The sequence below is a fragment of the Hevea brasiliensis genome, chromosome 13 (genome assembly GCF_030052815.1).
Source record: "Hevea brasiliensis isolate MT/VB/25A 57/8 chromosome 13, ASM3005281v1, whole genome shotgun sequence".
In the NCBI taxonomy this organism is placed as follows: Eukaryota; Viridiplantae; Streptophyta; class Magnoliopsida; order Malpighiales; family Euphorbiaceae; genus Hevea; species Hevea brasiliensis.
The window spans coordinates 54,138,058-54,164,415 of record NC_079505.1 but is presented as its reverse complement, the minus strand read 5'-3'; the positions used below and the strand labels follow the sequence as shown (position 1 = coordinate 54,164,415).

Below are 26,358 nucleotides of genomic sequence, written 5' to 3'. Positions count from 1 at the left end.
TGTTTGGAACTACGCTCAAACTAGAATGAAGAGGCATAAATTGACTGAATAAAGACTAAGAAAAATTAAAGAAAAATAAAAGAAATGAAATACAATTAGGTTAAATGAGCTAACAAAGAACGATGGGTGACCATATGGGAAGTAACTAAGCAAAGCGATTCTTGATCCAACACTGTTAGGAATCCCGAGAGATAATTTTTGGGACTTAATTTAAGGGTTACTAAGGTAAAAATGACATTAAAAATATCAAGGAAAATTCAGAGGAATTTATTTATCGGTACAGACCAAAAATGACCAGTAAGCACAACGGAGGACATTTTGGTCATTTTAAACCCAAAGTTAAAATTTGACCTAAATGTCAATTAAATAAAATAGATTAAAAATACCAAAAATAAATTTAAATGATAAATTTTGTAAAAGAAAAATAAGAAAATGAGAAAAGAAAAGAAATAAAAATTATTACTTTATATTTATGTGTCATATGACATTATTAAAAAAATTGTGAACCAATAGGAATTAAACAAATACAAAAGAAGAGATAAGATTACATTTATAAGAGATGAAAATCAATTAAAAAAAAATAAATAAGTCATCTTCTTCTCCAAAGCTCCCATGGCCGAACCACCTATCTACCCTCCCCCACCATTTTTGTCTTTTTTAGTTTGATTTCTTCCCTTTTCTCACCCTAAAACCCTAATTGGCCTTCACAAAAATTACTCTCCACCTCATAAGGAAGCCATTGATAGTAAAAAGAAGGGATAAAAGTGAAGTTATCAAGTCACCAAGTGAGGTTAGTGCATTAAACTCCTAATTTCTCTTTTTTAAGCATGAAAATCATGCTAAACTAAGTGTAACTTTCATGAAATTAAAAAGAAATTTTGAGAAAAAGGGGCTCTTGAATTTCGGCAGCCCTAAGAGGAGTATGAAATTGATGGTTTTGTTGATTTTAAATGGGTTAGGGAAGTGGATTAACAAGGTTAAAAGTGTTAAAATTTATTTACATAAGTGTATGTGGGATTTGGAAAAATTGAAATTAGGGTTTGATCTTGAATTGGGGATTTTGTGATTTGGCTTGTAATTGATGTTTTTGAGACTATTTGTTGCCTAATTAAAGTGCTATGTATGTCAATTGAAGTAAGGGAGTTAGAGGAAATTGAAATTGGGAGTGTAATTTTTCATGCAGGTTTGGGACTCAATGAGTCCAGTGTGTTTGATGAACCATAACTGAAATTGTGTGACTCCAATTGGTATGAGGCCAATTGAAGGTGAAACCAGACCCAAAACACTCCATTTTTCTTGAAGAAACTATGCTCAAATTCTGTCCAAAACTTGACCTAAACACTGTCCAAATCCGGACGACCCTACACAAAATCCAAAAAATGACCAAATGAATATACGTATTCATTTGGCCATAACTCCCTCTAGACTTGTCCAAATGATATGAATTTTATACCATTGGAAAGATTAACATAGGACTACAACTCTCATTAAGAACACCAAGCCCATAAATGCCTCTAAACAAATGAAACTACTGACCCAAGTGAGGTCACCAAACTAACCAGAATCCATTCTGCCCAGAATTTTCTGGACATGAGTCTACTAGACCAGTTTTGGCAAAATGGCCATAACTTCATCTATAAAAACCCAAATCCAATGAAACCAGTGGAAAAATTTCCACAAGACATAGATCTACAACATTGATGATTTGACCAAAACCCAAAAACCAAGACAACTAGGTTAATTTACTAGGTTAAGTTAGTATATGAATTTTGAAAATTTCCTAAGTGATCATTTGACCCCAGAACACTCATTTAGTCATATCTACCACTAGAAAACTCCAATTAGGATGAGCCATACTGATCTGGAACCTTAAGAAATAGGGCTCCAACTTTGTTTTAGACATGGTCTTCAAACTATGAACATAAGAATCCTAAAATAGAGGTCAAAGTTACTGACTTGAACCTGGATCCTAAAGACACAGGGTACCTGAGTCTAGGCCAATGATTTGGCCATAACTAATTCTAAAAAATTTGGAAAATTGTAATTAAATTTTCTAAGTGACCATAAGACATAGGATAATAACTTTGATGAAGAGCATTAGGCCTAAAAATGACTGTAACATGTCCAATTAATTAGACCAAGACAGACTCCAGAATCTGCCTAATTATGGACCTAGAAAGAGACAGTGAACCAATTATGGTTATTTGACCATAACTTGAGTTCTAAAACTTTAAATGACATTATTCAAAAAAGAAAATAAAGACAATACATAGAGGGACAACTTCCATAAAGGAAGTATAGCCAAACAGTGGCCACATCTTGGCCAATTGGTTAGATGAATTGAAGACACTAAATCTGGACCTTGAGAAAGGTCCATAAAATAACTGAGTATATGAGATGAAATGAATTAGAATAAGTTGTCAAACATAAAAATAATATGAATTAATGAAATTATAAATACTTAATAATCATATTCTGCCCAAAGTACACCTAGACTCATTTATATAGCTTAGATTAATTGGTATACTAATTAGGGACTACATATTGCAGTACTACCTATAGGGATAATCATTGACAGATAACATATGTCTAAGATGATTGTTCTACTGGCTTTATACCTGCCCGATGGCCATAGTGCCAATTTTTATTATTACTGGCTTATGCCTGTCCGCTGGCCTTGTGCCTAATATGACCGTTGTATACTGGGTAGACATACGGATGTCTAACTAGTATACTCCCGTGTGTCCAGTCTTTATAGTCTGTCATAGGTTACTTGGGCACAGTTATGAGAGATAAAATTCTAAATTCAAACAAGAACATGAGAAAACCATTAATATAAATTATATAAGACCGAATATAAATTATATGAATAAAAAGATCCTGATTAATTTAATTGCTTCCAAAGTGATAAACAAGTAAAAAGACTATAAATTCATATAATTGTATGTTACTTTATAAGTTTATACTTAAAATAATTATTTTAAATTGTTTAGTTATTTTTCTTTATTTATGCACCACTAAGCATTATGCTTAGCGCATTGGTTTTTCCATTGCGTAGTTAGTGAGATAAAGATTGAGTCTAGACAGAACTTGAGCAGATCTGCTACAGTGTAGATTGTCACCTTATCAGTTATTTTGGTAGGGCTCATGTACATATTAGATTTTGCATTTTGGTATTGTATGTAATTAAATGATGTAAATAATTTTAGATTGTATGTAAATTATAAATTATTGTATATGCAAACTCTATATGAATGAAATGTAATTTATTTTCTTAAAAATTGATATGAGCATGAGAAATGATATGATGAATGAATAGATAAAAGGAATATAATTTGAATTTAACAGGTAAAATAAGTAAACCTGCCATGCACTGGTAAAACATAAGAGATTCTGTCCGAGTCTCCATCAAAATGAAATGGGATAAAAAAAAAATTCTACATGTAAGATAATACGATTAAATAGAAAGTAGAATAATATTGTACCCGACAAGACAGAATATGGTGCTCTGGCACCGAATGTAGTACACCTTGCTCGGCTACACTGTAGACGGGTGAGGGGTGTTACACCAGCTCAATTATATTATCCTCAAATGCCAAGACTGCTTCCCACACCCATCTTCAAAAACTTCCACATCTTCTCCTTGAATTGAAACATTCTCAACATAAACACCATTATTGTTTTAAAAAACTTCAACAATTCCAACAATAAGAAGACTACCTTTAATATCACTTATTACAGAATTATAGCAAGTCTCACACTCTTTCTATGTTTGTCTTCTAAAATATTTCCAAGCTCCTATTCTTTAAACCCTGAATTGACAAAGGAAGTTTTTGAATCCAAACCCTGATGATGTCCTTCCATGTATTGAGAAATCTTTTTATTTTCTATAAAATCCTTTGTAATTTGAAAATTCTATTCCTTCTTTTGAGTCTTATTCTACTCATCTCCACCATGAAAGATTACCTTTTTATCAAGGGATATAACCTTCCCCTTAGCCTCAATCTCCTCATTCTTTGCTAAGTCCCTGTCATCACCCTAATAAACTTCAGTTCCATGGTTTCTATTTTTTACATCTTCATCATTCTATCCCTCAAAAATCTCACTTATACTAGACATATTAGGAAGAAAATCATGCTGCCCCATCTCAATAGTGCTCTTGTCATTCTTACTGGAAACTTCACTCGAGGCATCTTGGTATTCATATGGCTTGATAGAATTTCCAATAAGGTAATCTGTTTGATCTTGGAACCCTTCTTATAATCTTTCGATAAGCAGGATTATTCGTTGCCAAGATTGTAATTCAATTGACTAATTATATTTTGTTTCCATGAAAAATTGAGGAAAAAAACAAACTCCAAGAACAGGGTTTATAGTGCGTGATTTTAATGGATTACTGTGGTGGCGGGTTAATTATATATGAATAAAAAATATGAATCATAGAGAGAAAATTTATAAAAAAGAAAGAGAGTTAAAAATTCTAGAACCCTAACCCATTCTTCAATTTGTCGTTGTGAGAGAGTTCAAAATGCTAAAACCCAAAATTTGCCTTTCCTTTGATCATTGTCTGCTAAAGCCATAATTTATTTGTGTTTTTCTTTCTTCATTTGAATTGGTGACGGAGGATTCTTTTGTCAGTTGCAAGCGATAGTGTACACTGTTAGTTTGATAGATTAAACACTGTGTTGCTGTGAGAGACTCACTTTTTTTTCAATTTCATTGACTTATAAGCACTGTGTGCACCATCCCTTCCAAGAACACAACTGATTGTGTGCTGGTGTAAGCTCCATTATCAAAGGCGAGAATGAATTGGTCCATTGTGGGCTGGTGTGGATGAGCAATTGAAGAATGAGAGAATGAGAAGAATTGCAAAAGAAAGCATTGAGCATAAAAATATCTTCCTTTGCGAGCCTCTTATTTTTACCAAAATTCCTTTTTTAATATTTTATTTTTCTCCATTTTTTTTTATTATTTTTCTTGGACGCGTTCTTCACACTCTCTAAACACTGATAAATGCTAGACAAAATTGGCAATAAATAAAACTTTTGTGCAAATTTAGCTGAAAACTTATAATTGGGCTGAATTAAATTTTTTCAAAAAGTATGGACGTTAAATTGCACAATACTCTAGTAAAATTAATATATTATTATATTCTTATAAAAGAATATTTAAATGAAAATTAATACCCACTTAATTTAGTTTTGGTAGACATATATTTATTTAAAATTTTAATACAAATTTAAATTATATTTAATATAAATAATTAAGAATTTTATCATTATTAATATTCTATAATGTGAGTTTGAAATATAAATATAAAAAATAAATATTAAATTATAATATTAAATTATATTATTAAATAAAAAAAATAAGTCACGTAATTCACCAAAAAATAACTAATAATTTTTTTAAGTGATAATGTTTGATGAAGACAGAAAAGGGAAATGAAAGAAAATTTAATGTGTACTATCAGGTGTGAAAATTTCTAAAATTTATGATTTTATTTTTATAATTAATTTTTGTAAAGAAAATTTAAAGACAACATCATAATTTAAATGAATAAAAATGTATTATTTTCCTTTTTTTTTTAAACATTTGTTGATTTTATTTTATATTGGATTGTGTTATTGTGTTAGAAGAAGTTGAATAATAAAATAATTTGTTGTGATTAATTTAATTAAATTGAAACGATTAATTAAATAAATCATATCAAAATGAGTCCAACTTTTTAATTTGATTTAATTTAATCTTTACATGAGTGGATTGTAAATAAAAGAAAATACTTTTAAAAATTCTGTTTAGTTAAATTTTTTAATTAATTTCGTAAAATAATAAATTGAACAAAAAAAATTCAAATTTTCGAAAATAATTAATTAAATCTGACCTATTAAATCAATTAATCAAACCAAATATCTAAATAAGTTCACCCTTTTTTTTATTAATTTTTTCTCTTTTTCTAAACAAGAAAGAATTTCTTTCCCGTCCCTCTCCATAGACCGCAAACTCTCCTTGTCTCTCGTCTCTCTTTCTTTCTAATCTTACTATAACTTAGCTTCCGGCCATTCTTTTCCACTTGTGTCGAATTCTTCATAACCTATGGGTAATGTCTTTCAGATTCAATTTGGTGATGCCTTGATCGATCGTTGCTGGGATTGCATTGCTGGACAAGTTCTTTATCTATGTCAGTTTGAAGATTATCTTCAAGATCTTGAGACTGCAAGAGATAAATTACAAGAGTTGATGAACGATGTGATGCGGATGGTTATCAGTGAGGAAACACCACAAACAGTGAAGCTGGATCGAGAAGGAGGGTGGCTTTCTTGGGTGGATGCTACAATTATTGAAGTTAATGCTCTCCTCAACAGAGCTACACAAGAAAGACAGAAATTGTGTATCGCAAGCTATTGCTCCGAGAACTACAAATCCAGCTACATGTTTGGGAAAAGTGTTTGCAGAAGTTTCAAACATGTGGTTGCTTTGATGAGCGAAGGTGAATTCAAAGAAATGGTTATCAGGGCCCCTGCTGTTCAACTTCAAGCTGATCTCGAAGCTTTAAGGACTGCAAAACAAGAATTATGGGCTTTAAAGGAGGATGTGAAGCGAAAGATTACCTTGGAGGAAGGACAACAAAAGAAGGCGCTGCAACAAGTTCAATTGTGGGTTTCAATGGCGGAAGCGATAATAACAGAAGCAGAGGAGCTCGGAAGAGATGGCACACAACAAATTCAGAAATTGCTAGAGGGTTATATTTTCAATTACATGTTCGTGGGAAGGGTTGCCAAAAAATTAGAAGATGTGATTGCTGTAAAAGACAAAGGAGATTTTAAGGAAGTGGTTGAGTGGGCACTTCCAGAACCAGTGGTAATAAGAAATTTTAAGCCAACAGTGGGCACTGAAACTACTTTAGACGAGGCATGGAGTTGTCTCATGGGAGATCAAGTGGAAATTCTAAGCATGTATGGTATGGGAGGAGTAGGCAAAACTACCATCCTGACTCAAATCAACCACAGATTTGCCTTTGCACTCAATGATTTTGATGTTGTGATTTGGGTTATTGTTTTTAAAGATCTAAGCCTGAGAAGATTAATAGCAGATTTGAAAAAAAATGACTTTTTTGATGAGAAATGGGAAAAGAAAAGCATCGGTAAGAAAGAGGACATATTCCATGTATTGAGCGGAAAGAAATTTGTATTATTGTTAGATGACATATGGCAGCGAGTTGAACTAGGAGAAATTGGGGTTGCTTTAGCTACAAGAAAAAACAGATGCAAGATAGTATTCACAACATGCTCCCATAGGGTAGGTAGGCAAATGGAAGCTGAAAAGATGATAAAAGTGAATCGCTTTGATTGGGAAGAAGCTTGGGCGTTGTTTAAAGAGAAGTTGGGGATATTGATCTTGATATTGTTCCTCCTGCTCAGACTGTTGCTAAGGAGTGTAAAGGGTTGCCAATCGCATTTATTAACATTGATAGAGCCATGTCCAGTAGAATTACAATGGAAGAATGGAAGCATGCTCTTGAGGTACTAAGATGCTCTGCCTCAATTTTACCTGACATGGAAGATGAGGTCTTTTAAGATATGGAGGTTGAGGTATTTGTACGGTTGAAGTTTAGTTATGATAGTCTGTGTAGTGATAAAGTTAAAGCTTGTTTCTTATATTTTTCCTTGTTTCTGGAAGACTTCCAAATAATGAAAGATAACTTGGTACATTATTGGATTTATGAGAACTCTTGTACCCGCAACGAGGCATATTCTATAATCAGTTCTCTTGCTGGGGTGTGTTTATTGGAAGGGAAAGGCAAATATGTGAAAATGCATGATGTGATTCGTGATATGGCTCTGTGGATGCCGTGTAATTTGAAAAAGAAAAGAGCACAAGTTTTTTGTGAAAGCGGGTGCCCAATTAACTGAAGTGCCAGAGGTTGGACAATGGGAAGGATCAAAACGGATGTCCCTGATGGCAAACTCCTTCATGAGAATCTATGAAGTTCCTAGATGTCCTAATCTATTGACTTTATTTCTTGGCAATAATCGTGGTTTGTGGGGGATAATTGATGGTTTCTTTCAGTTTATGGATAAACTAACTGTTCTAGACCTCTCTCGCACTTGTACAAGGGAATTGCCGGTGGGAATATCAAAATTGATTTTATTGCAATATCTTAATTTGTCAAGGACATTTATAGAGCAATTGCCAGTTGAGTTGAAAATGTTGGTAAATCTGAAATATCTGAACTTGGAGCATAATTTCAAGCTAAATATGATCCCAAGGGGAGTCATATCTGGTTTATCATCGTTACAAGTTTTGAGAATGTATGGCAAAGTTAGTTTTAAGGGAAAAAAAAAGGAACATAATTTATTGGGGGAAGATAATATGCTACTAGAGGACCAGCAATGTTTAGAACACTTGGAAGGAATTGACCAGCACAAAAAGAAGTGTCTCAGTTCTCCAGAGTTTTATCAGCATCCACACATTACTCAACTGTATTCGAGGTCTAAGGTTTGAATTGTTTCCAGGTGCACAATCTCTCAACATTTGGTGGTTAGCAAATATGAAGAATCTAGTTATTATAGATGTAATTGGTAAAGGTAATTCAGAAGACTTGGGTTTCGATGTTGTAATGGAAGATATAGCAACACATCATGCAGCTGGAAGTCTAGGCAACTCAATGATCTCAAGGGAGACATGGTTTAATAACCTTCGTACATTGATTTTAGAGAATAACCTCAGATTGAGGGATCTGACATGGCTTATTCTAGCTCCAAATCTGTCGCATTTGAATATGTATAAGAACAACCATATGGAAGAGATAATAAGTGTTGAAAAGTTAGACGATGTTCAAGTTTGGGATGAAAATTTTAACCATTTTTAAAACTCCAATTTCTCGCCTTGCATAAATTACCAGAACTGAAAAGGATATATCCCAAAGCCTTGTCCTTTCCCTTTCTAGAAAAAATCAATGTATATAAATGCCCACAGCTTAAGAAGCTGCCATTAAACTCGAGCAGCACAAACAGAGGCAAAGTTGAGATTGAAGCGGAGGAACAATGGTGGAAAGATGTTGAATGGGAGGATGATTCTACTAAAACTACCTGTCTACCTTGCTTCATGCCTTCTTGTCATCACCTTTGACTTTCACATTTGCTTGGTTTCCATAGGTAATTGGTTTTTATTTTCAACTTCTTATTTCAATCTCCTGCTAATTCTTTGGAAAAAAAAAAGCCCATTTCAGTTCTTTATTTTCCCTCCTTGCATATTAACATATACTTTGGCTTTATTTTAATGTGTCTATAAAAAATGTTATTATTTCGTATTGACATATTTTGATCATGTTATTTCCTGGATCAAATGCTTGAAGACTTTCAGTATTTTTGTTGAGCCTGACACTTTAAATGCAATTTGTTGTGGCAGAGGATGAGCTGGCAAACTATGGAGTGGTGTGTTATGGCCTAATGCTGCATTTAGCTTTGGATGCTGTGTTGGTGAAGTTATTTTGTTGACTTTGCTGCTTGTGAATTCTAGAGCATCAGGGCTGCGATTCTTGCACCTTTTCTATCACTGTATGTGTAACTTTTTGCTTTGGCTTTATTTTGAGATGTTTTCTTCACATTTGTAACTTTTATTTTTCATCTGGAACTTGTTTTGTGTTTCATGAGTTGCTTTGTTTTGCTCGAATTTGTTTTCCTATGTGGCTGAGGCCAAGCCAGCATTTTCAATTAACCCTCAATACTTTGTGTATGCACTGTGCATATATGTGCATAGATTAAAACAGAAAGCCATTACAACCCCTGAATTTTTTTTTATATAAATTTTCTTACAATCTTGCAATTCATTTTGTCGTTCTGGTTATTTGTCATGCTAGAGTAGCTCTTTTGCCTTTTTCATCCTTCGACTGCAAACAAATACTTTGTTAGCACTAAGCTCAATATAAAGAAGAATGAACACAAGTGCTTGAAAATGTGACACTGGTGAAAGGGAGGGACCTGAGCAGCAGTGCATTTCTTTGAATCCAGGAACTGGTTATAAATATCATATAGCCTCTTCTCAGATTCAGAAACAGATAGTCTAGCTTTTGAAGCAATAAACTTCAACAAAGCATCACACTACTGCATTTAGATGTTACATATTATAGGAAGAGGAAGAAGAATAGTAATAAGTAGTGAGAGTTGGGTAGCTGAGATTTTTGGAGGGAAAAGATACTTTAGTAATTGACTTTGCTGTTGTTTGTTAGAGGCAGTTACACTACTCTGTTGTACAAGCAGTTACACTTCTCTTGTATAAAAGGGAAGTCTTTTCCTGTATTCATTCATTCAAGAATCAATGACAGAAATCTTTTCTCTCTTCCTCAATATTTTTCTATTCTTTTCTCATCCAAATCTCTATTCTCTTCTCATCCAATCTTCTATAATTCTGCTTTAATCTCTATTTCAGAGACTAATTCAGATATGATCTTTAACAATTTGGTATCAGAGCTTGTAGCGTGAGGGAACCAGCCAATTTCAGATCTGGAGTGTCGCAAGATGACTAGATCTGGGACAGTTACTCAAGAATCTAGGGTTTCAGAGTTGGAGGAACAAGTTAGGGTTTTACAGGAGGATTTTAAGAAGAATAAGGAGGAATTGCATGGGAAATCAAGCAATCTGCAATAGAATTAAGGGAGGAAATCAAGCAATCTGCAATTGATACCAGGAAAATTATCCTAGAGGAGTTCCGATCCTTGTTTGGTGCAAATTTGGCTGAGAAGGCCAGAGGAAATCAGCATGGAGGCAATGAGGAGGCTGGTACTTCTATGGCTACTCTTGGAGGAAGGGGAATTCTTCCTGTGCCAAGGGAGAACATTAATACAGGTCAGAGAGGGGCTAATAGTGCTGGATCTACAACTGAAGTTGAAGGTATGTCCAAATTTTTGCCCAAAGTTAAGTTGATTACTTTTAATGGCAAAGAACCTAGGGCTTGGCTTAAGAAATGTATTAAATACTTTGAAGTGTATGATGTTCCTAAGGATCAAAAGGTGGGAATAGCAAGTTTATTTTTGGTGGATAGGGCTGATTCATGGTACCATAACTGGATTAAGGGGGATGGAGGACATTCTTGGGAAGATTTTGAAAAGGAGTTGTGTGGTAGATTTGGAGATGAAGGATTGGGGGATATAATTGAAGAATTTATGAGAATGAGGCAAGAAGGTACTCTTGAAGAGTATCAAGACAAATTTGAAGACATTAGAATTAGATTGGAAAGGGAAATGCCTCATTTAGGAGAAACCTATTTTCTGTCCAGCTTTGTAAGTGGATTGAGGGATGATATTCGACCTATGGTCAAAATGTTCAAACCAACAACTCTTTCTCAAGCTATTGAAACTGCAAGATTGCAAGAGCAGCTTTTGAATAATACCAGAAAACCTAATGCCTATTCTAGACCTTACCAAAGCAATTATAGACCTAATAATTCTCTATCTTCATTACCTACTACCCACAGAACTGTTCAAAACTCTCAACAATAGCCTTATGCCCCTAAACCACCTAATGCAGACCATAATTTCCATATGAAACAACCTAATTTCACCAATCAAAATCAGTCTGCACAGAAAACTTTACCTACCACTAGTCAATCTTCTGTCAACCAACCAGCTATTAAACCTAATTTCACCAACTCCAATGCTTCTAACTCCATTAGATAGCCCAAACATTGCTTTAAATGTGGAGAAAAATATTTCCCTGGCCATCAATGCAAGCAAAAAACATTAATGTCCTTGCAAATGTCTGAAAAGAAGGAGAAGTTTTTCAATTGCAAGGATTAGAGGAAGGAGAGGAGGAATGGCATGATGTAATGGAAGGGGATATACCTGATAGTACAGAGGCAGTAACTCTTTCAGTCCATGCTATTGAGGGAATTCAAGGAGCTGAAACTATAAGGGTCATTGGGAGGCATCAAAATAGGGAGCTACTGATTTTGGTAGACAGTGGTAGTACTCACAGTCTTTTGGATGCTAAAGTAGCAAGTGAATTGAAGGTCCCATTGGTAGAAGTCCCTGCAATATCTGTTACAGTAGCAGATGGCAGAAAAATTACAAGCAATAGTGTGTGACCTGCATTTAGCTGGAAGATTCAGCAATACTCTTTCAATTTTGACTTGAGGTTGTTGGAAATGGGAAGTTTTGATATGATCTTGGGAGTTGACTGGATGAAAACATGTAATCCCATTCTGTTTGATTTTTAGAATTTAAAAATTAGTTTTAAGAAGGATGGGAAATCAGTAATTTTGCAGGGAATTGGTGATTTGGGTTCTCACTCTAAGCTACTGAATTGTATGAGTTGTCAACAACTTTTACATAAGCAGGGGAAGGATTTTCAAACTCCCTTGTTTTGTATACAAGTTTCTGAGTCACATTCTTCAGTAATTCCAAATACTGCAACATCCTCAAGTAGTTCTATTGCATTTCAAGGTACTGCAGCACCCTCAAGTCCTTATTCAGTTGAATTGCAGTCATTATTGGATGAGTATCATGGGATTTTTGAGGATCCAAAAGGCCTGCCACCTTTCAGAAGTCACAACCATTCAATTCCCTTGGTACCTTCTGCATTACTTGTCAATATCAAGCCTTATAGGTACCCACATTTCCAGAAGACAGAAATAGAGAAACTTGTGGATGAAATGTTACAAAATGAGGTTATTCAGCCTAGCGCTAGTCCATATTCTTCTCCAGTACTACTTGTCAAGAAGAAAGATGGCCATTGCATTGACTACAGGAAGTTGAATGATCTTACCATTAAAGACAAGTTCCCAATTCCTATTATAGATGATCTTCTAGATGAGCTTCATGGTGCTTCAATCTTTTCTAAGATTGATTTAAAAGCTGGATACCATCAGATTACGATGAATCCTTCTGATATTCACAAAACAGCTTTTAGAACACATCATGGGCATTATGAATTTACTGTCATGCCCTTTGGGCTCACAAATGCCCCTGCAACATTTCAAGCACTCATGAACCATATCTTCCAGCCTTATTTGAGGAAGTTTGTATTAGTGTTCTTTGATGATATTTTGATCTATAGCTCATCATGGGAACAACATTTGCACCATTTGAAATTAGTCTTTCAAGTTTTGCAGCAGCAACAATTGTTTGCAAAACTCAGTAAATGTTCATTTGGCAAGGGTGAAATTGATTATTTAGGCCATATTATATCAGGGGAAGGGGTAGCAATAGACCCTACCAAGATTAAAGCTGTTTTGTCTTGGCCAGTACCAACTTCAGTCAAAGAGTTGAGGAGTTTTTTGGGATTAATTGGGTACTACAGAAAATTTGTTCAACACTATGGTATTATCAGTAAACCACTCACTGAAATGCTTAAGAAAGATGCTTTTCAGTAGGGTGAGACAGCTCAAAGAGCATTTGATCATCTCAAAATAGTCATGTCTCAAGCTCCAGTTCTAGCACTTCTAGATTTCAATAAACCTTTCATTGTTGAAACTGATGCTAGTGGGTCAGGTATGGGGGCAGTTTTGCAGCAGAATGGACATCCTATAGCCTTTATCTCTAAGGCTTTTGGCCCAAGAACTAAAGCACTGTCAGTCTATGAGAGAGAGCTGCTAGCCATTACTTTTGCTGTCTCTAAATGGAGACATTACCTAGAGCAGGGGCCATTCTTTATTAAGACTGACCATGAGAGCATCAAACATTTATTGGAGCAAAGGTTGCACACTAATTTGCAATTGAGGGGTGTTTCAAAATTATTGGGGCTGCAATATAAAATTATATATAGAAGGGGGGTTGAAAACAAAGTTGCTGATGCCTTATCAAGGAAACCTGCTGTGGATGGTCAACTTTATGCTTTACACTCTTCATTGCAGCCTACTTGGGTGGCACAATTGATTCATAGCTATGAAGGGGATGTTAAAGCTGCTAAATTCATCTCTCATCTGTCAATAGCTGAGCAAGCCCACCCTGGTTATTCCTATAGAAATGGATTGCTATTCCATAAGGATAGGTTGTATGTGGGCAGCAATGGTAATTTGAGAGAGCATTTGCTGGTTCTTTACCATAATTCTCATCTGGGAGGCCATTCTGGAATTAATGCTACTTTTGTGAGGTTGAGCAGACATTTTTACTGGCCTGGTATATTGAAATCAGTGGTGGACTGGATTAAAAGCTGTGATACTTGTGCTAGGTGTAAAACAGAAACATGTGCCTCTCCAGGGCTTTTACAACCTTTATCTATTCCAACTCAGGCATGGCAGCATGTTACAATGGATTTTGTGGAGCAACTACCAAAATGTCGAGGCAAGGATACTATTCTGGTGGTGATTTGCAGATTTACAAAGTATGGGCACTTCATTCCATTACAACATCCTTTCACAGCCTCAACTATTGCTAAATTGTTTTTAGATACTATTTTTAAGCTCCATGGCCTTCCTATTTCTATTAGCACTAATAGAGACAAGATTTTTACAAGTTTATTCTGGAAAGATTTATTTAAAATGATGGGGACTAAGCTTGCTTATAGTACAGCCTATCATCCTCAATCAGATGGCCAATCTGAGAGATTAAATCAGAGTATGGAAGGGTATTTGAGGTGTCTTTGTTTTCAAGCACCTCATTCATGGGTTAAATGGCTTCCTTTAGCTAAGTGGTGGTATAACACCAGCTATCATAGTGCCTTGAAGTTCTCTCCATTTGAAGCTTTATATGGTTAAAAGCCAGCTCCATTGACTTTTCTGCCCCTTGAGAATGCTTCAGTAGGTGCAGTGACTGATTTTGTGCAAGATAGACAACACATGTCTCAGCTTATTAGATATAACTTGCTAGCAGCACAGAATAGAATGAAGCAATATGCTAATAAAAAGAGGCCTGAAAGAATTTTTGAAGTGGGGGATTGGGTGTATCTCAAATTACAACCCTACAAGCAGAGTTCTATAGCCTTAAGGAAAAACTTCAAGCTGGCAGCAAGGTATTATGGGCCTTTTCAGGTGGAAGCTAAAGTTGGTACTATGGCTTACAAACTGAAACTACCCCCTAATTCCACTGTACATCCTGTGTTCCATGTTTCGTTATTAAAGAAAAAGGTTGGAGACAATACTGTGATTGTTCAGGATCTACCTCTTTTCTAGGATGATACAGTGGTAGTGGCTGCAGAAAAAGTTTTGCAGATCAGAATAATTACCAGGCATGATCAGCAAGTTCTTCAGGGACTTATCAAGTGGAAGAATTTACCTGAAGAAGAAGCTACCTGGGAGGATCAGACCTTTATTTTTTCTCAATTTCCTGAGTTTCAATCTTCTTGGGGACAAGAAGATACTGTTTGGGGGGGGGGGGGGGGGGGGTATTGTTACATATTATAGGAAGAGGAAGAAGAATAGTAATAAGTAGTGAGAGTTGGGTAGCTGAGATTTTTGGAGGGAAAAGATACTTTAGTAATGGACTTTTCTGTTGTTTGTTAGAGGCAGTTACACTACTCTGTTGTACAAGCAGTTACACTTTTCTTGTATAAAAGGGAAGCCTTTTCCTATATTCATTCATTCAAGAATCAATGAAAGAAATCTTTTCTCTCTTCCTCAATATTTTTCTATTCTTTTCTCATCCAAATCTCTATTCTCTTCTCATCCAATCTTCAATAATTCTGCTTTAATCTCTATTTCAGAGACTAATTCAGATATGATCTTTAACATTAGACTTCAGACAAAAATTTTTTTGTAGCTGTTACAAAACTGTTGCCTTTATATATAAAAGACAATAGTTTTGCAACGGCTTAAAACAGCTGCAAATCAATTGATAAAATTATCAAAAATTTGATAAAACTTCTGCTAGAACCATTGCAAGAAGATAATTGGCAATGGTTTACTCAAACCACTGCACTATCTTGAAAAGGTAACGGTCTATAGCTGTTGCTAAGACCATTTTGGCACTTATCTAATGAGAGTCTCCATTCTAATGCACAAATCATATCAATTTGCTGTCCGCTAAATTCCTATTTTCTTTTCCAGATTGGTACTTTGCTAAACTCTCTCCCATGATCCCTTTGTTTTCAGCAAAATATCCCTTTGAAATCTTCCAAAATCCCTCTCTCTTTCTAGATAAGCAAGATTTCCTAACATCTCTATCAGTTGCTTCGAATCTCTGAGGGTAAGGTTGTTTGTTGTTATGATTTTAATTCTCTGTTTTTGTTCCTTCTTTTCTCTTTTCAATAAGTCAGATGGTTGAAGTGGAGACGTGCCACGGGAGTTTTATGTGATCTCAAGATTCCCAATAAGTTGAAAGGAAAATTTTACTGTACAGCTATACGACCGGCTATGTTATATGGTAGTGAGTGTTGGGCACTGAAGGAGTCGTATGCGTCTAAGATAAGAGTTGCAGAGATGAGAATGTTAAAGTGGATGAGTGGCCATACTAGACTAGATACAGTCCGTAATGAGAGTATTAGAGAAAAGGTAGGAATGGTGCCAATTGAGGATAAGTTAAGAGAAGGGAGATTGAGGTGGTTTGGTCATGTGAAGCGTAGACATACGGAGGCTCCAGTTAGACAAGTAGAGCATATTAGGTTAGAGGATAGAAAGAAAAAAATGGGTAGACCTAAATTGACTTGTAGGAGAGTAGTACAACTTGACCTAGAAGCATTATACATTTCTGAGGATTTAACCCAAAATCGTTTGGAGTGAAGAAAGCGAATCCATATAGCCGATCCCAAATTTTTGGGATAAAAGCTTAGTTGAGTTGAGTTGAATTTTCTCTTTTCTATCTCACTTTTCGATTTGCATTGATTTGGTATATATGATCTTTAGTATTGATCATTAGCTATCAGTTTTAGCCCTTCCAGCTTTGATTGATTATGTGTTCTCTCTTCTTCCTCTTCAGGTAAAAAAACTTAAATATTTGATGGATATTCACTGCTTTTCTTAGATCCAAGGCCTATTTTTGTGCCCAAATTGATTCTGTTTATATACTAAAGAACCATTGAAATTGCCTCTTCTTCAATGCTTTATCATTGATATCATGCACATTTCAACGCATACGTTGTTTCTCCTTAAACTTCATTAACAAAAACAAAATGGCAGTTTGCGGCTCGTCAGGGTCTTTCCTTGGATTTTTCGCCGCCTCTCTTGTTTTCCTTATTTTCTCTCCCTCTGTTTAGACTCAAGCTACTGCTCTTAAATTCACTGTTTTTTTTCTTTTCTTTTTCTTTTCTTTTCTTTTTCCTTTTATATTTGCTTCCTTAGATCTGTTGCAGTTTTCCTTTTTTCACTTTCTACCCTCGGTTTTTCCTAGATTTGAAGTCATGAAAAATGTTTTCTTTTTCATTTAATGGCATTGTTCATTTTTGGATCCTGTAATGTAATGTGAATATTTGGATGCTCAATGTTGTTGTAAACTAAAAATTATTGGAAGATTTTGTGATGTGTTGGTTAAATTTGCTTCATACCTACGTGTTGATGATGGTTGCTCTCGTGCTTACATACCTCATTCATCCACTAGACACTTCCTCCTACAGTTTCTTTTGAATTTGCTTTTAAAACCTTAGAGACATGAATTTTTGTGTTATTTATTTACTAAAATTGTATTTAGTCACGTCTGACGAGGAATTTCTTACCTGCTATGGATAATTTTGCATTTGTTTCTCAAGCATTTCATTTAATTTCTACTTGTATTATTCTTTCTCCTTCCTCTCCCCCTACCTTGATTCTTTTTGCTTGAGCACTTCTCTACTTTAGTTTTATCTCTCTCTCTCTCTCTCTCTCTCTCTCTCTCTCTCTCTCTCTCTCTCTCTCTCTCTCTCTCTCTCTCTCTCTCTCGTGTTCTAATTGATGATAAGTGAATTGGGATCCAGAATTTCATATTTTTGATAATCTACTATTCCTCTAGTTTAGTATCTTGTACTTGCAGTTCTGCTGATGCAAATGGCATAGTTTGGATCGTAGAAAAGGAATTGGTTGATTATAGGATTCTGTTAGTATATTGTATTATTTAGAAGAAATATCACAAAACAATAGTGATATTTCAAATAGAATAATAGCATGTGGCAGCTTGTGGTGAAGGGAATGTGAAAAATAATATTTAAGTAACATGTTTTTGGGTGAATGTTATGTTGCCATTTGCAGTCTTTGAATTTGACGTCATTTTCCCTTCCTAAACTTATAATACACTTGTTTTCCAATATAAAGGACAATCAAGGGAAAATAGGGGAAGCAATGCGAATGAGGCAATAAAAGCTACTGGGGAGAATTCTCCATCGATTTGCAGTGAAGCTACTATCCCAACCGAAGGGCATATGCTTATCTCATTCCCAATTGACAAACTAGGAGAATCACTGCAGGTATACACATCTTCAATCAATAACTTGGTGTATATGTTGTAGAATATATTTGACATTTTCGTAAAAGGAAACTACTATACCAACAGAAGGGCCAGCGCTGCTTAATCCCAGTGCCATATTTTTGCCTTGTGAATTTTGCTACTGTTGATAATGATTATTTTGTTTGGTATTATAATGTCTGAAATTTTAACTGTTAAATTGCTATTATTGACATGGATTACATTTCGCTACTGTTCCTTACAAGTTACCTCAAGCAATGTGCACAGTAACAGTGCTGTTTTCTCTTAATTTCCAGAGTTTGAACTTTAAGATTAGGATGCTGATTATCAAACCCGGATTATCGAACTCATTGTCAAACTCGGATTATCGAACTCATTGTCCAATCCTTCTGTCAGTGAAATATGCCGCCAACCTCTCCATGGTTGTACCCAGATTATCGAGCTCATTGTCGATTCTCAAGAGCTACATGTCGATTTTAGAGAGCAATTCATCATCCCTTCCCCCCAATTCATTTTCCAAATACTGAATACCTCATTGATTGCTAACTATAAACACATCAAAACTGCAAGTCCCTCCGCTAGCTCCACCTCACAAAGGCCATGCAACTGCCTTCCTGCAACAAACAGAGCATTGCCTAGGTTATCTCTACAAAACACCCCACAAGAAGATAAACGTGATTTTTTATTGACAGATGCATCCCATATACGAAATGTGTTGGAATTTGAGTATGATAATGCAAGAAGAGCTAGGAAGGAGATGTTTGCCAAGTTCAATTGATTGACTGATATTGCTTTTCTGCAATCTGGGTAGGTTCAGATTTGATCATTGTGGGTTTTGTCTAAATTTATTGGCTCCATGATTTGCGTTGAGGGGTAGGATTTGCTGGTCCAATTTTACTGGCTCGACTAACATGATGATGATATAAAAATGGAGAGAGGAGATATTGAAATGAGGAAAGCAAAAACAGGGAAAGAGAGAATAATGTGGAGAGAGAGATAATAGGGGAAAGAGAGAGTAATTAGGGTTTTTATTTTATTTTATTTTTTATCTTTTGATTTGGGATTAAGCATGCTGATATGGCATCCATTGTTAGATTTAATGGGTTAATAGACAGTAGTTTACAATTGTAAACAAATTATAAGTTCAAGATTTTTTTGGGCATTATCCCTTAAATAATCCATATAAAGTAACTAATATTTATAACAACTAAATTAATTTAAGAAACACTGCTCCCTATCTCTTGCTTGTCCCTTGTGCAACCATCCTGCTAAAACTTTGGAACATGTTTTTTTTTTTTTTTTTTTTTTTTTGTGTCCTCATGCCTGAGTTTCTTGGTTTCTCTCCCTCTCAAGGTAATTATGGCTCTTTTTGTGAATGGTGGAAGTTTATTGTAAAGAATTGTAATTCTCCAAATCAGTATGCAGTCAAGTTTGCAGGTCTGCTATGTTGGCACATATAGAAAGGAACACTGCTATTTTTCAAGCCTAAGATTTGAATCCTATTATCACTATTGTTTTATTGACCAAAAAAAATAAATAAATAATAAAATAAGATTACATCCATAAAAAAAAAAAAATCTTGTTCTTACATCAGAAGATTCAGAACAGCTTGTTGCTTTCAAAAGATTAGATGACATGTCTGCATCATTAGATAGAAAAAAGGAAGACTGATTTCCAGCCTTGATTGATCTGGACTTCATCAGTTTTTTCTTCAGGTCAGATCCTCCAGAAGACTTCCTCTTCAAACATCTCATGAATTTTGTACTAGACAACCTAATCAAACTCTATGGAGGCTTATAACTAGATTGCCTGAGTCAAAGTGCTTAATGATTTCTGCATTTAAAAAAAAAAAAACAACAAATATTTAGTTAACAAACTGATTTTCATTACTATGCTACTTGAACTAGATTCCTAATTTTAATACCTTGCCTGAAAACTCTCCTCCTTTGCATCAGAAGTAGTGGTTGCTATGAACTTGCTGCATCATTGGACAAGATAGAGTGATATTCAAGTTGAATTCTTGCTGCATCACTGATAAGGTTGCAATGAACTTGCTGCATCTCAGGCCATAACAAGAATGGCCTTTGGTGATTGCATGCAGCAACTGATACTCCATCCCATATTTTCTTGACACACCCATCGCTGTTAGCTGCCTGTCCAACAGATGAAGTTAGAAGCTGATAATGATATCGAATGGTCAGAACATATCAACTTTTTTTGGTTTTCGTGCCATCAAAAAATCATCTAAAGGACTTACTATTTTTATATTTTCAATTTTTTTTATAAGTAATCTATTTCACCATATAGTAGCCAATACAGTTGAACATAAACTGCCTGTTTGCTTATATGTTTGATGACAAAAATGCATTTGTTGTATACTTGCAGGCTTGAACATTTATGGAGACTCTAATAGGAGGCAAAAGCAATATAAGCTAAATGGATTACAATTTATGAATCAACACATCAAAAGTATGTGCATCATTGCAGGCTTTAGGTAATCAACAGCTTTTACCTCAGGGCCATATATGTTCTGTTGTAATAAGGATGTATTTAACAAAATGCAGCCCATAAATGATAAATTGACCTCTACAAAGCATAGTGTAGATACAGTAAAATAGCAAACAAGAAAACAGGGACGAATTTACCAAAATATCAACACCCATCCCAAGTTCTTTTAAGAAATGAAATTGAGAAAATTGCAAAACTAGAGCTCTCTGTTAATATATTAATAAAACTATATATATATATATAGTTTCACATCCTTTGCCAGAGAGTTATCAACCTCCGAACAATTTGATTGACAAAGATGACGAGGCATGCAGTTCAGAAAAATTCAATATCCAGAAACCATACCTGTTGGAGTGTCAAATGCAGGCAAGATTCTTTGAGCAACATCCTCAGGTGAGTCAAGCAATTGTCATATGATGGGATTCTCATAACCTGCTGCCACAGATGGAACAATGCAAAATTCAATTCACAGCTTCCACTTAAACTGTGAAAACGTGTAAATTATAAAGAAAAAAAAAAAAACCACAACGATCAAATTTGTCATTTTTCATTGTCAATAAATAGTTAACAATAATAAGCTCAAAACTATTTACACAATTACATGAAGCTGTAATGGACGATAATATCTTTCTCTTAAATTATGTCCTTTCTTCATCTTAGGTACAAGACTTTCTCTCTCTTCATGGACTGCAATAGACAATGGCATCTTTTGTTTTGGACTTTGCCCCTTTATCAATTTAGGTTAAAGTCTGTTTATTCTTATTTATTATTTATAGTGTTACTTCGGTGGATCGAATGCTAGGCTAGTTTCGAAATTGGTAATTATTAATTAATTATAATATACTAATTATAAATTGGTATTTTAACCAATTCTGATATAATTTTAACCCATTCAATTTTATTCCAAACTCAGACAGGACCATATATAATTAAAAGGTAAATATTTATTTAATATATTATTATATATTTTATTACAATTAATTCCATCACAACATGATAAATCTTTTATCTGCGTTGTATGGTGGCTCGAGGGGGCCATGGCCCTTAAGCCCCATGCAGCCAAACCCACCACCTATAATTTTTTTTAAAAAAAAAAATCATATTTAAAATATAAATCTTTCTATAATATGTACAATTTATTTATAAGTAATTATAAATTCAAGTATTATGTATAAATTATCATTAAATATTATTTATCATCTCCAATAAATTTAATTAACAAATATTTTTTATTTATTGATCATCCTCGATTTAAATAAAAATGTTTAATTTTATTTTATTTTATTTTAATGTAAAATGTGTTTTGCTAGGTTTTTTTACAAAATTAATTATAATGTTTTAAAAAATTAATTAATAAAATATGTTTAATTAATAACTTAGTAAATTTACGTTATTTTTCAAGTGTAATACTTTAAAGGAAAATATTTTATAATGTATTTTAAGTATATATAAATATAAAAATATATTTTTTTATAGTCTATTTATAATTTATAATATATATAAATGTATCAAAGAGGAGAATATTGGGATTTTCAAGAATGCCCATAGTAACAATAATAAACAAACTAAATTTAATTAGTTATTGAAAATTAAAATTAATTTTATAATAGATAGATTCTCTTTATATTATTTATAATATTAAAAATAAAAAAAATTAAGCTAGAAAATTGTAGAAACAAGAAAAAAAAAATCTTTTTCTACTAACAATTGAAATTATGAATTAATATTAATTCATGTAATATTAATTTTTCATAGTAGTATATGATGTTAATTTCTGTTTCACATAATATTCATATATATATATATATATGGATTAGATTTAATGAATTAATAATTTAAATTGATCGAAATTAATTTTATTTTATTTAAATTATTATCTCAATTATTTAAAAGTTCTTTTTTATACAAAATATAATTGATATGGATACCTCTCTCATTATCCAAATTATCCAAATTATCTCTCTCATTTTATCGTTAGGTTGTGTTTTTTCTCTAACCAAACTATGAATCCTAACATCTCTATGATGTTGTTAGCATGTAATATGAGTTTTTGCGTGAATTTCTTTTATTTATTTATTTTTTTCATTTTCCATTCATATGATATAATTCTTCATTTGTAATATTATATTTTACTTTCATGGGGCTTTATTCAACGTTAATGAATAATTGCCTTTTATAAGTTGCATACTTGCATGGTTGTTTTATTTGCATATTTTACCTTTTATTGGTTCTCTCATTGTTCTTTCTGATATGCCTTTAGGCCTAGCTATGTGGCATTTTAGTTTATCTTTGGATGTATACTTTTTCAATATATAATTAATTACAATTAGAATCTAAACTTAAAACTTCACCATTTTAGAGAATGTTATAATACTATTGAATTAAAGTTTATTAATTTAATTTTATTACATTTAAAATGAAATAAAATAGAGTCATATATCATAAGGCAACATAACATACATTTCAATTTATAGCCATCATCAAACAGAAATTATACACAAAATTTTGATGTGAAATATCACATTTATTAGAAAATTGAATTTAACCTTTTATTTAAATTAAAAAAAATATATTTATTATCAAATTAAATTTATAAATGGAAATACAAATATCAAGCATGGTTCCCTAAATAGAAGTTATTAATTAACCCACTCGCTTGGTAATTATCAATCATTAAATGATTAAAAATAAAAAAAATTTTAATCTTAATGATATAATTATAATTTTATATTATTGTCCAATTACACAGAAATTAATTTAAAAATTAAATTTACTAAAGTTTTTGAATTATCAAATAAAATTCTTTCTATAATTAATTTTTTTTATTTGGCTTTAACTAAAATTTAAATTTATCATTTTATAATATTAAAAAGTCTCTAATACTACTTAAATAAACTCATTTTATATTTATATTTAATACATAAAATTTCTAATATTATATTATATTAAGTAAAAAAAAAAAAATAAATATATAAAAAAAAAATATTTAAAAAAAATGGGGTAATTTTTTTTTTTTTTTTTTTTCATCTAAGATATATATATATATATATTTATATATATATAATATAATATTTATTTATTAATATTATAATTTTATAATATAATATATATAGAATAACTATTGATTGATGGGTATCATATATCGTGTCCATCATCGCTATTTTTTTTTTTTTTTTTATTCTTCATTTTCTTGTTTTTTTTTTTTTCACACACCACATCAATCGGTATTAAACCAAACACCCCATATAAAATAATAAAAAAAAAAAAAATAAAAAAATAAAAAAAAAATATTTTAGAATTAATTAGATAATTAGCATAAAAATTTTCTAAAATTATATATAAAAAAAAAAGTCAAAAAAAGTGAAAAAAAGTATTACAATGTGCAATGCACAAAAAATTAAAAAAAAAATAAAAAAAAGTAAATATATTAATTAAATTAAATATTTTATTTATTTTTTTGAATTTTTTATTTTTTTTTTTTAAATATAAATATATTTATATAATTATATATTATAAATATAAAGTAATAATATTTTTAATAATATATTTTATTTTATTATTTTATTTTTTTTAAAAAAAAAAAAATAAATAAAAAATTTAAAAGAAATTTTTGGCTTCAAATTTTTTCGAAATGATAAAAATTTTTCATATAAAATATATTGTAGTGTCTTTATAATTTGTTATAAAAGATAATATTTAGTGACGCACTAACTTCTTCATCATTTATTTTTACTAACAAAATATTAGATCACCGTGATAACTTATATTTTTCTACAATTAATTTTGTGATATAAATTTTTTACAACACTTTTATTAGAAAATATTTCGTGATGACTATTACAATTCGTCATCAAATATAACATTTCAATGTGTAATAGTATATGTTATAGTAAATTATTATTTAATGACGAATCCTTTTATCATAAAAAAAAAATTTTTGCCATAAAATTACATGGCAAATTTTAATATTTGACACCAAATCGGTCTTTTTAATGAAGAAGTATAGATTTGCCATTAAAAAAAAATTCATTTTATTATGATTAATTCATAACAAAATGATAAAATTTTTTCATTTGAAATAAATATTTTGTGGTTGTTTGTAATTCATTATAAAAGATAATATTTAGTAAAGCATAAAATTTGTCGGCATTTATTTTTACTAACAAAATATTAGTTTGTCACAATAAATTTTATTTTATCATGATTATTTTTGTCATATAAATTTTTTATAACATTTTCTTTAGAAAATATTTAGTTAGAACTCATTATTAAATATAATTTTTTAGTGACGTAACAATATTTGTCATAATAAGTTATTATTTTATGACAATTCCATTTGTTATAGAAAAGAATAAATTGACATAAAATTACATTAAAAATTTTAATATTTGTCATCGAAGTAATCTTTTTGATGACAAAATATGGATTTATCAATAAAAAAATTTCATTTTATTATAATTAAATTTGTCACAAAATGGTAACTTTGTTTTATCTATAATATATTGTAACGTGTTTATAATTTGTCATAAAAGAAGATATTTTGGGACAAACCTCACATTTCATGAAGAATAGTTTTAATTTAACCACATTAGTTATTGTCACAAAATAAATATATTTTGTCATTGAATGAAATTTACACAAAAATTAGAGAAAAATTTTCCTTTAAAATATTTCATGACTATTATTATAACTTATCATTAAAAAAAAAAATTGTTTTGGGACAATATATCATTCATCACAAAAAAAAAATTCATTTTATTACGATTTACTTCGTAATAAAATAAATTATTTTGTTATAAAAAAATTTGATGCTAAAATTTTGGCGGGAAATTTAACCTCAAATATATTTCGTGACAACTATTTATACATTATTATCAAATATGCATATTAAGTGATGAACTAACTACGTTAAGATAACACAAGTACGTGTTGTCACTAAAAATTTTTTACCATGACAATTTATCATTTTTGTCACAATATGTGACTTTTTAATAATGAAATATATGTTGTCATAAGAAAATTCGTCATAAATATCAAATTTCTTGTAGTGCCTATAAAATTATTTATAATTTTCGATTTTATTCTCAAAACAAATATTCTACATTTATGTTCGTACTACTCTCTCTCCCAAAAATTCTTCAAACTCTAATTTTGTTATTTACTCATAATTAGTAAATAGTATTCTCTTCGTCCACTTTTATTTATTATTTTTTGGAAGTTGTTTTGTCCATAATTATCTCAATTTACCTTTACATGTACTAAATACAATAACTAGTTTGAGGGATTTTCACGTTGCAGCTTATAAATTTGTCTGCAGGTATCTAGAAGACTCCTGAAAGACACATTATCATGTTCTGTAGTTACTTATAGTCACCTGCCCACTCTTTGAAACTGCTTGAAATTGCTGTTAAATCCCTTCTTTCAGATAACCATCCAATAACTACTATTAATTTAATTATTAATTATCTCATGTCACAAATAAAATAAAATTAATTAAAATAATTTGAAAAAAATTAATTTAATTAATTTTTAGGCGTAAAAATAAT

At 31.9% G+C, this 26,358-nt stretch overlaps 1 protein-coding gene across 4 annotated transcripts; it reads left to right on the top strand.

Annotated features, from left to right (window-relative positions):
* Positions 1-5,963: 5,963 nt before the first annotated feature.
* Positions 5,964-21,008, top strand: LOC110646967 (probable disease resistance protein At1g15890). Of its 4 annotated transcripts, XM_058132017.1 has the most exons (5): positions 5,964-9,158; positions 9,412-9,560; positions 18,154-18,305; positions 20,260-20,500; positions 20,690-21,008. In XM_058132017.1, exon 1 carries the CDS (start codon positions 6,097-6,099, stop codon positions 7,528-7,530), a length of 1,434 nt encoding a protein of 477 aa, XP_057988000.1. In that variant the 5' UTR covers positions 5,964-6,096; the 3' UTR covers positions 7,531-9,158; positions 9,412-9,560; positions 18,154-18,305; positions 20,260-20,500; positions 20,690-21,008. The 4 variants fall into 4 exon arrangements, with proteins under 4 accessions (XP_057988000.1, XP_057988001.1, XP_057988002.1 ...); XM_058132018.1 differs by lacking the exon at positions 20,260-20,500; XM_058132019.1 differs by lacking the exons at positions 20,260-20,500; positions 20,690-21,008 and adding an exon at positions 10,471-10,892 and having other exon boundaries at positions 18,154-18,503.
* Positions 21,009-26,358: the final 5,350 nt, after the last annotated feature.

Excerpts from the sequence above, each read along its gene's own strand:
- LOC110646967 (XM_058132018.1), top strand. The coding sequence starts at position 6,097 with ATGGGTAATGTCTTTCAGATTCAATTTGGTGATGCCTTGATCGATCGT.